The following is an 11,330-nucleotide window of genomic DNA, read 5'->3' as shown; positions in this document are numbered from 1 at the left end:
ACATCCGGTTTGATCGCGTAAGTAAAATGTACTCGTCAAGACCTTCAATTTGATACCAAACACGACTATGTTTCGTTCATAAACGAAAAAGTTATGCGCGTTTTTCCGCATGAGTGATTTTGTCTGCCATATTCAAACTCTCCTATCTCAGAAACGGTAAGAAATAGATCCATATAATAATACATTTTCTGTATCTACTCGCAGAGATCTTTCAAACGGTATATACATTTCACGGTTTTATGGACTTTGAAAAATTGGTTTAAAAATCGCTAAAGGGCCATAACTCGAGAACGGCTTAAAATAGAATCGAGAACCTAGGGTTTATTTTGAAGCATTTGGTAAGGTCTATCAAATGACACAAATATCTTGAAAATCGATATCGTAAAGTGTTGCATAAAAGACAAAAAAGGCGTTTTTTATGTCAAAATTTATCCAGTTATCCTTCTCCACTTTTCATTGGTTAATGAAAAAGAGTGGGTTCAAAACGAGGCTGTCTATTGTTAGACGTCATCGTTTTTCAATTTCATTGGCTGATCAAAAATAGCAATACCGGTTTAAACCTGTCGTAAATTGTCATAAATAGTTTGATAGGCGAGGAGTAAAGACTGGGGTAAGCTTATTTAATTATTTTAATGTTTTTTACGCATGAGTGATTTCACTCTCGGTTTAACAGTACGAGCTCGTAGCATTTGTCAAGACCTTTCGTTTGATACCAAACACGACTATGTTTCGTTCATAAACGAAAAAGTTATGCGCGTTTTTCCGCATGAGTGATTTTGTTTGCCATATTCAAACTCTCCTATCTCAAAAACGGTAAGAGATAGATCCATATAATAATACATTTTCTGTATCTACTCGCAGAGATCTTTCAAACGGCATATAAATCTAACGGTTTTATGGACTTTTAAAAAATAGTTTAAAAATCGATAAAGGGCCATAACTCGAGAACGCCTAAAAATCGAATCGAGATTCTTGGGTTTATTTCGAAGCATTCTGTCAGGTCTACCATTTTATGCGAAAAAAATCAAAATGTATATCGTAAAATGTTGCACAAAAGACGAAAAACGCTTTTTCTGTTGTATTTTTGTTCGGTTTTAGTGACCATTGATAAAAGTTGTTTTTTTTATGTGGTGATCAGTTTTAAAAACATGTTGGCATTTCTTTTCCAAAATGAGTTTAAAATTATACCCCAGTGGTAAACTGACACTACAATAGCTTATTGCTAACCCGCTTTTACTTTAGACGGATAAACTTTTGAATGGAGCATTGTCCGCATATCCGTTCCTAAATAAACATACGCCAGACCAAGTGGCAACTTTAAAGAGATTCATTTTAATAGTTAAATGGACCTTTGTTAACTCTTCCGAATTTAAATCAACACATGCCAAATAATGTAAACAAGCTAGCCTTGGCACATGAATAGACCATTATTAAAGTATTCTTCTCTAAATAAATAAGACGCCAAACCTTGTGGTGACTTCAATGGGATTAATTTTGACAGTTGAATGGGCCTTTGTCCGCACATCTGCTCTTAAATCTACACACGCCAAATAATGTAAACAAGCTAGCCTTGGCACTTGAATAGACCATTGTTAATGTATCGTCCCTAAAATAAAACACTCGCCAGACAGTGCGGCGACTTAAAAGGATCAAATTTGACATGTTTTACTTTTGAATTGTCCGCCCAGTCGGCCATAAATAAATAGACGCGGCGACATGTTGGAGCTTGTTTTATTGCATTGGTGACGTCATCAGATCCAAGCATGCGCCGTTAAGGGATTAGTACTTTTAATATTGGAGTCATTTCGTTGCTGGAGCTTAAGGGGTAAAGAGGTAATATTTTTATTAAATGTTTATAAAGAAATACTTAAAAATAAATGTTAATAACCTTATTTTTGAAAATGTTAAGATAAATTATGTATTAAGGGTGAATATTTAAAATATGAAGAAATACATTTAAATGTTAGTTATTTGAGTTGAATTAAACGTGTATTATAGAGAACATTGATTAAAGTAATAATTAAATCAGTTATCAAGTACACTGTACGCAGTGTGGGAAATATAAAACAAAGGGAATCATTATTTTTGCCATTCAATTTTAAAAGCTTGGATACTAATTTTATCTCCCGCGTCTTGGGGCCGAGGACCTGACCCTCAATGTCCGCGATTCACGCCCTAGATCGGGTATACAAGTCAGCTCCGTATACTTCCGGGAGATTAAAAATAAAACGATGATGTCATTCTAAAAATAGACAGATAATGTCATTCTAAAAATAGAACGATGATGTCATTCTAAAAATAGAATCCAATATGGCGCCGCGCATGCGCAGTCGTGGGGGTAAACCGGCCCCTATACTACTATAGATGTTCGTCCATTAGTTTCTTTTTCTGGGGTTTCATACTGGGACAACAGGGAACGTGTTTTTATTTTTGTCAATGATACAAAAGAGAAAGAACATCAAAACACTCGGCAATCTGATTTATACTCATGGGCTACGCCCTTCTCGTACAAATCAGATAGCCTCGTGTTTCGATGCTCTTACTATTACATGTAATATGTCAATCAGATTACGGGACAAACAAATTATTATTTCACACACTATTGATATAATAGACAGCTACATTGTTTTAACCATCCCCATGGTCGTGCGATTTGCCGCTATTCTAAATAATTTATGTTACATCTTGGCCGACTTTTTCAGTGATTCCAATAAACCCCCCTTACAACTTTGTAATGCAATTTAGAAAACGTGCTAAATACATGAAGGTCGGTAGAAAATTATCTCGAAGTGATATGCCCATCGGTTTTAAAAAATGCATCTACTAAAACAGAACATTTTAAAAATGAAGTTATATGTCAAACGGAAACTTACTTAACTTCTCTGCATGAAGCATATTCATCTGAAATGAAATTATCAATATTAATGTCGCAGGGTAAAATATTTCTGGCTTTGGGGATCACAGAAACAAACTCTGGACGTAGGTTCGGTATTTTAATGAATCCAAATAAAATGGTCTAAAATGATTATAAAATAATTATATATCATATACAATACATATCATATAAAAGCAAAATACCATGAATTAACAATTTATACACAATCGACGCGGAATAAGAAAATACAAAAATACATAAATAAGATATACAATCAATATCTTAATCTTAATACTATTTCTACTTATCAAATTATTTCAATAAGAATTGAAATATAAAGTAAGAAGTAGATCTAATGTTAAATAAATTTAACTAGTTACTAAAGGTCTGACTCGTAAGAGATGACTGTAAAGAGTGAGCGGGACAGGAAAAGCAAACAGTGCGCAGAAGTAAAAAATATTTAAGGAACAAATGGATATCTCTCTCACATAGAAAAATTTACAACAAACAAAACAATTGAACAAGTACAACAAAGAACGAGTGACCAGTGTTAACGATATTGCACGGGTGAGATCGACAATGTACGTCATTGACGAAAATTGTCGATTTTCACCGATTCAATACCGGAAGTTAAATGTATTATATACGATAAAAACTAAACGCAACCGAATAAAAACGCGCGTGCACGATGTTTCCGCTTAAACTAACTATGGAAAGCCACGGCTGCCATTACCAAATAATTTCAATCTGTGACATTAATACGAGTACCTTTCAAAAGTGAGTTAACCAACAAGATAGCATCTGTTAATAATATTATCCCACCGGATTATTACAACACTTAATAGTAGGAACAGAAGTAGACCATTCTTTGTTTCTAAACATTGAAACTTTGTAATATGAAGTAGAACTTTGTGTGGAATTTGGAGGTCACGGCCATATTTTAGGATGATATACCGAAGACAAGGCGCAGATGTATAGAATGTTCAGATTTAAAGAAGCTGTCCACCAGACATTGTTTCATTCAAAATATATACGCTCTTGCCTTTCATTGTACAGAACAAGATTTCAAAAAATAATTCTTATCTGTATATAGGGAAAACCCATCACCTCCGGGGTGAAGACAATGCCGATCTAATTATAAATTTGTGTAGAGGTCCACTAGATAATGTGTCATGCTAAATATCAAAGCTCTTATCCAAGGTGATTTAAAACATTATTAAAGTATTTTCTAAATGTGTATAAAGAAAACCCATGACTCCAACCCCACCACACCTCCACCTCTGCACTGAGGCGGGTCAATTTTGATGGCAAGAACATTATATAAAAAAAATGGTTATTGTCAATAAGAAAATGTTTAAGGCCAAAAATCGTAATCTTAACTTTTGAAGTTTTGGAGATAGGCTTTAAAGTGATTTACTAAATGTATTTAAGGAAAACCCATTATTCCCCAGGCCATGGCCATTTCGACTAGGGCTACAGGTTCGCTAGGAAATTTACATGCTATATATCTAAGATCTAACTCTTGCAGTTTTCCAAGAGAAGAAATTTGAAGTAATAACGATATTTATACAAAAACAAACCATTACTCCCGGTACGGGGCCAGTTATAGCTTGAAAAATTGCTTGAGGTCAACTAAACAACATTTCATGCTATATATCTAAGCTCAAGCACTGATTAAAATGAATAATAAGATTTTTTCAAAATGTAACTATACACACAAAAGAAAAAAACATGACCGCGGGGATGGGCCAATTTTGACCTAAGCGCTATAAATGAAGGTCCACCAGACAATGCCTTAGGCAAAATATCTATGCTTTAGGCGTTGTGATTCTTAAAAAGAAATGTATTTTCTTCTTATTATTCCTTTTGGTTGCCATCGCTACCAGATATGTATGTAATCAATTTCTTTGAACAACCAAATAGACAATCCAAGTTCAGTAGTTTAAATAAGACTAGTGTTTTTTTACGAGGATTTTTAGCTCACTATATAATTTTTATAAAAACACACACGCACGCACGCGCGCACACACGTACGCACATGTGAATCGCTATATTATGCTGTAACATAAAAAACAAATTTACAATTTGAACAATATATTACTTTGAAGCAAACTATTGTTAATCAATATAATCTTCTCACTTTTTCGTCCGCCTTTCCGTTTTAGCAACAATGTAACGTAACCAGCATATACCAGTAGTAACAGGATAATGAATCCAAGAACAAGTCCTACGACTATGGCTTGAATGTTAGTAGTACTAACGCAGCTTGAATCACATTCTGCTGGTTTACCTAGAAAAAAACAGCGTTTAAAAAATGAAGATTAACGCACTTTATTCTTATTGTTTCATAATTTTCAAAACTTTCATTAATTTAGAATTCCTTATTATTTCGATTTAAATAAAGAAGAACAAAAATCTCTAACAACATAAATGCTATTATTTAATGCGTATCTGCTGCAGAACTTGTGATCATTTCATTGTGACCATCTGATTCATCATGGCAAAGATCCATTTCAAAGAATAATACTTTATGTTAGGAATAGAGAATACTTATATATCCTTTTGAATTGGAGATTCATTATCTTTTATCATCTATTGCACAAGGATAAAAATGGCGTTACCGAACATAAAGCAAATGAAAGATAAAACGGCGATCGGTAAACTTACAGATGAGTGCTAATCAGATTTTAATGAAGAAGAACAAAAATAATCTACATTAATATTAATGCTGCAAAACTTGTAGCATTATATTTTGATCTTCTCTTTCACCATTACAAAGATCTATTTCAAAAAATTATACTTTACTTCAGGAAAAAATATTCCGAATATATAATTTTGAAATTGGAGTTTTATTATTTGTATAACCTATCGTACAAGGAGTATAAGTCGAACACGATAACGTTTACATTAATTGGTCGTACCATTATGACATAATGGGTTGTGCAAGTTATTCAGTTATTTAATTTTGCATTGTTATTGCAATATAGTAAATAAAAGTGGATATGGACATGCACATTCGAGTAGCGTAGTGGTTAGAGAGTTGAGTTTATCAAGAGTTCATGTGGAATAAAAACAATTTATTTTCAAACCTGCAATTGTGCAATATTTTTTGTGTCTGTATGGTTTTTACTTTCAGAAAACATTTTCATATTATCTTTAATAAACCTGTGATTTATTTCATATTATGTACAATTTAAAGTTAAACTTATTATGATTTAGAAAAATTGAATGTATTTTATTGCAAAATTCATTGAACAGATTGAATAATATTGTCAATTTAAAACTTTGTTGTTTCTAACTTAATAAAAGTTCTCTAATAGTATTGTGTGAAAGAAATTCAAGAAAAAACTAAAAATATCTAAAAACAAAAACATATCAGTAAAGAAAAAATGCCTTTTCCAGGAATCGAAGTAGGGTCTCAACACTGACGAAGCCAACACTCAACCACTACGCTATTACGCAGTATGAGTAATTGTTTAGGTGATTAAATATTTAGGCGATAAATCGTATCCTTTTATTTAAGAATTATCGACACCCCTTTTGGTCAATATTGATATAAACAGATAATGAAAAGAATAGCGAATTCGAGCTGTAGGTGACGTTACTCAATATAAAGATACTGCGATAAACTAACAGATCACTTCTTATTAGAAAAGCAAACCTGTCGTTTTTCCGATTAGGTGAGATTCTTTAGAATTTCCAACCGTGTTCGAAGCATACAAAATAATCTCGTAATAGGTTCCGCTTGTTAAACCGGAAATGGTATAGTTAATCAAATAACCCATGTCTAAGATGGAAATGACACTCCAAACCATGTCTGATACTTTTCTATACTTTAATATAAAAGTCTGTTTATGTCCATTATCGTTACCAGGATTCCACTGCACAGTTAAGGAATTATCAGTACTCAGTTCCTTTGTAAGTGAGACATTTCTAGGTACGTTCGGTGTATCTGTAATCAGTATCGATGAAACATATTTCATTTGTGCTTTTCTATACGTGTGAACAATTTCTTATTGGTTTTGATCACGATTAAACTATTTAGTTGTATAAATAAAATAATCCTGTATGAGATTTAATGAAAATTCATCATTACTTCTGTTTTGTTCATTATAGTATTGCTAAAACCTCGAATTATAAAGAAAAATTCATTTGATGAAGTTTAAAGGAATAACATTTAAATTAGAGAAAAAAAGGACTCCATAATAAAAGCCACATCAATTTTGAAGATGTTTCATGCTCGGTTTAATTGAGCATGTTAATGGCTTCCAGTGGTAATTTAGAGCAACCTCTACGGATTTTAGCAGAATTCATAATTTAACATGAATAAGTAAAAATTTAAATTTTGAAATATGCGCAGATGTTTTCATATGGCGGTTATTATGGAACCTCTAATACGACACGTAAGTGCATATTTTTCAAAATGTTTTAATATAATATTTTAATAAATATTTAAACAAATGTAAAGAAAAACCCAAAACTCTCTAAAATGTCTAAAATCATTTCTTGTAGGTATCATTTCAGAATTGTAGCACAAAAGTAATTTAATGTGATACAAATTAAAGAAGATATTTCAGTTGTCGTTTAGTAAAGCAAGATAAATCACTATAATTCATACATATTCTTACTTTCATAGACATGTTCCAAAATCCATGATTTAAAAGATCCAATCCCGTTATCAATGATCAAAGTGTAGTTAACAAAATCTGATTCTTCCTCATTCTTTATTTGAAGCTGAGCAAAGTGACTGTCTAGCTCCACTTCTTTTCCATAAAATGTATCCTTGACGATACCTTTAAAGAATGACACTGTATATTTGTTAGAATTTGTTATCACAGTGCCATTTTGGAATTTGAATTGTAGAGTTTGAGGTGGTGGGTTACTGTAAAATGGTGCTGTAATATTGGCCGCAAATCCCAGTTTCCCGAAGAATTTCCTGTCATCTACCTTTAAAAGTATCTTAGGTGACACTGAAATATTCCATAGAAGGGGCACACAATCTATACATATAAGCAAAGATTATGAACGTATTTTAAATTATGAGACACAGGTTGACTCACTTGAGAGTTTACTGCACAATATATCTGATAAGGAACTGACCAATTTCAGTATTTTATGAAGCTTTGAACATTTGAAAATGATTTTCTCTATTCGTATCGTTTTTCGTATAAACTCCTTATTGCGATTATCTCATCTCGTCATTGAATAATTTTTAACTAAAATTTCTTTAATATTTTTTTACCTCGAAGGGGGGCATATAGTAATCATACTGTCCGTCCGTCCTATTCTCTTATCCGCGCTTCATCTACAAAACTGCTGGGGATTTCAGTGAAACTAAACATCACAGGATTCTTTGTCACCAAGACTTATTGTGCATACTCTATTGATATTCTGCTTGATTTTTTTTGCACAGCTATGGCTCCTTTATGGTCTTTTTTTTGTAGAATAAGCTTGTCTACGTTAATCTCATATCCAAAACCGCTGAGAAAATTCAGTGAAACTTCATAGGAGTATTTGTCACCATGCCTAGTTGTCCATAGCATTTTGATTTTCCACTCGATTGTTTTTACACAACGTCAAAGCTCACATTCTCACATTTAAAAGGCATGTATATTGATGTTTATTACATTTCTATTTTTAAGTTTAGATACATTAGGTATTAAATAGTACCTTTATTAGTCTAAGCCTTTATTTCTATAAATATTACAACCCACTGACAGAGATAGAACGGATTTTCCCCGAGACAAGTGATATCAATCAAAGCTTTGGTTTAGTGTAACAACATTGTTTGTTCTTTTGATTTTTTCAAGGTTCTTTCACCCTCAATGGGATGTGAATTTTTATTTATTACAACAGACCAAACAATTTTGAAGGTAAACATTTTAAAAGGAATAATTAGTAAAATCTGTCATCCGGTGTTTGCAAAGGGTCGGTAATGTCAGGGGGTTGAAACGAGACATTAATAAAAAGATTATATAGGTTGTTATCATCTGGCGTCATATCAGCCTAGGCTATATAAAATGCACCTCGCGATATGTACAATAGTACAAGGGACTATCCACAGATACATTGATTTTTTTATCTTCTTAATTATTTGACATCTGTATCAGATTAAACAGATTTTGGCATAATCTGCGCACTTTGAAAATAATCTGAGGTCAACGTCAGAATAGCGCAACGAATATTACTGACGATCCCTTAGTTGTTCCTTAACTTGTTACTAACATGTTAAGATGTTTACCAGTAAAATGTTTTATTTACATATTATGACTTGTCAGTTAGTATCCAAAGTTCCATGTATAAAGAAATAGTTAATTGTTTTCAACATAATTGTTACATGAGTGTTACTTTGCCGAAGTGATGTATTTTCGCCCGCGTTGAAGATTGTTTTTAACATCTTCACTTCCTTCATACTGTGCCTTGTGTGGCATTTAAAAACTGAAGAACGCGATACTGCCTTTCCTGAATTTGTATGAGAATTTCTTTCTTTAGTCTGTGTTCTTTAGTTCATATTACATTTGATAATTCTGCGATTTTCAATTTCCCCATATTCGTCATTAATTGAGTCCTAGTTAAAGCGGCGTCTTATTTTGGAAGCAATATCTAGAAAAATAAAAGTATTTTCAGTCATTGATAATTTGACGTCATGTGTCAAATCTTTTTGACATATTTTTAAACAGGCATGACTTCTTACTTTTTAGCTCGACTATTCGATAAGAATAAGTAGAGCTATTGTAGTCACCCGAGCGTCGGCGTCGGCGTAACCACTTATGTTAAAGTTTTTGTAATACCTCAAATATTTTCAAAGTCCATTGACATATGGCTTTGAAACTTTGCACACTTATTCACCATTATGACCCGAACCTGTAGACAGGAGGAGGTAACTGTATCAAGCATTTTGACAGAATTATACTCCCTTTTCGACTTAGTATTTACGTTAAAGTTTTTGTAATACCTCAAATATTTTCAAAGTCCATTGACATATGGCTTTGAAACAAGCAGAAATTTTATACTCTTCTTTGAAAGCATAATAGGACTCTCTTCAAGGCCTATAACTGTAACATAGATTGAAAGAAAAAAGTTGCCCTTTTGTTAACTTCGAAAATTTTACATTATCAAGGCTTTTTTTACTATCAAGCACTAAGAATAGTCGAGCGTTGCTGTCCTACCGACAGCTCTTGTTTATCCTGGCGTGCGCCAGGTACCGTTATATAATTATTTGAAATCATGTCAATCTTTATTTATGCAGGTATCAACCTGTTATCTTAAACAGTCATTTACAATAGTCCACGCAGTTAAACATCATTGCAAAAATATAACAAACGTGTTTTGAATAACCACTCGTAAATCGCTAAATAGTATCTTGATATTTTCGTTAGTAATATTAAAATTCATTTCTTTTTCTACATTTTTACTCTTTTCTTCTTTATTAATATTGATCTCTGTTACTATATCATAAAACAAACTCAGTGCAAACAGAGCAACAAGCATGAAATAATAATCAATGTTTGCGCTAAATTTGATAATCACTAACCTTTAACATTAACAGTGTTGTTTCCACTTTGATCAAGCTTCTGTTTCCTGTCTAGGATGCCATTATTTGCAACACAAATATAAGTACCACTATCTTGAAGTTGAACATTTTGTACTTCTATGACACCATTGGTTGAATTAAGTACTTTAGATATAACCATATCTCCCCATTTATGTACAAGCAACGAGAAATGGTAATCTGTAGGCCTTCCTTTAGGTTCACATTTAACTGTTTAGATGTTGTTCTCAGTTGGATTCCGGCTACTAACGTTTACAACGATATCTGGTGCATCTAAATATATTCAAAATTAGTATTAAAATATTAATGCACAAGAATGTGACAAGTTTAAGAAACGGATAAAATAAAGCTGACTTTTGTTTATTCTATGTAAAAAATATTGGTTCCTGGTCGGAAACAATTTCATTATATCGTGCTTTATAACCTTCACATTGGACGTTTGAAATATATTTCACGGAGATGACATCAGATACATATTGTTGAATTCAATACTGATTTCAAACAATGTTCGTACAAATTTGATAAGCTTAACCGAACAAAACAAATGCACCGTACTAAAATAAGTTATGAAACGGGCTAGAAGAATTGCATTAGTTGATTGTTGAAGAAGACAAAAAAATCATATTGAACTTTCTTTAAGAATGAAACATAGGCTAACTCCGTCTCAATATCGGTAAAGGATACTAGTAATTGACTGTGAGGCATTTTGGATTATAATTTTACTTTAATCCTTTTACATCTCATTTTAAGTTTTAACATGATTTACATGGATACTTTTGGTGATTTTACATGTAAAGTGAAACACCTGTATTTTGTTGTGTTGGAAAGGGGTTAGCTAAGGGAGATTAATCTTCAGTGCATAAAACAGTAAACTTCGGTGTTTTGGGCTGGGGACTTGCCAAC

The 11,330-nt window shown here is 32.5% G+C and overlaps 1 protein-coding gene across 1 annotated transcript; it reads right to left on the bottom strand.

Moving 5' to 3' along the window:
* Nucleotides 1-6,522: 6,522 nt before the first annotated feature.
* LOC132736149 (cell adhesion molecule DSCAML1-like) lies at nt 6,523-10,656 on the bottom strand. Its single transcript, XM_060723231.1, has 3 exons — nt 10,410-10,656; nt 7,504-7,845; nt 6,523-6,827 (listed from the first exon to the last, which is right to left on the bottom strand). The coding sequence occupies exons 1-3, from the start codon at nt 10,567-10,569 to the stop codon at nt 6,523-6,525; spliced, it is 807 nt and encodes a 268-aa protein (XP_060579214.1). The 5' UTR covers nt 10,570-10,656.
* Between the last annotated feature and the right edge of the window lie 674 nt (nt 10,657-11,330).

The sequence above is a fragment of the Ruditapes philippinarum genome, unplaced genomic scaffold (assembly GCF_026571515.1).
Source record: "Ruditapes philippinarum isolate M1 unplaced genomic scaffold, ASM2657151v2 ctg5347_1_1_1_1, whole genome shotgun sequence".
Classification (NCBI taxonomy): Eukaryota; Metazoa; Mollusca; class Bivalvia; order Venerida; family Veneridae; genus Ruditapes; species Ruditapes philippinarum.
The sequence above is the reverse complement of the archived record's forward strand: the minus strand, read 5'-3'. Positions and strand labels throughout refer to the sequence as shown.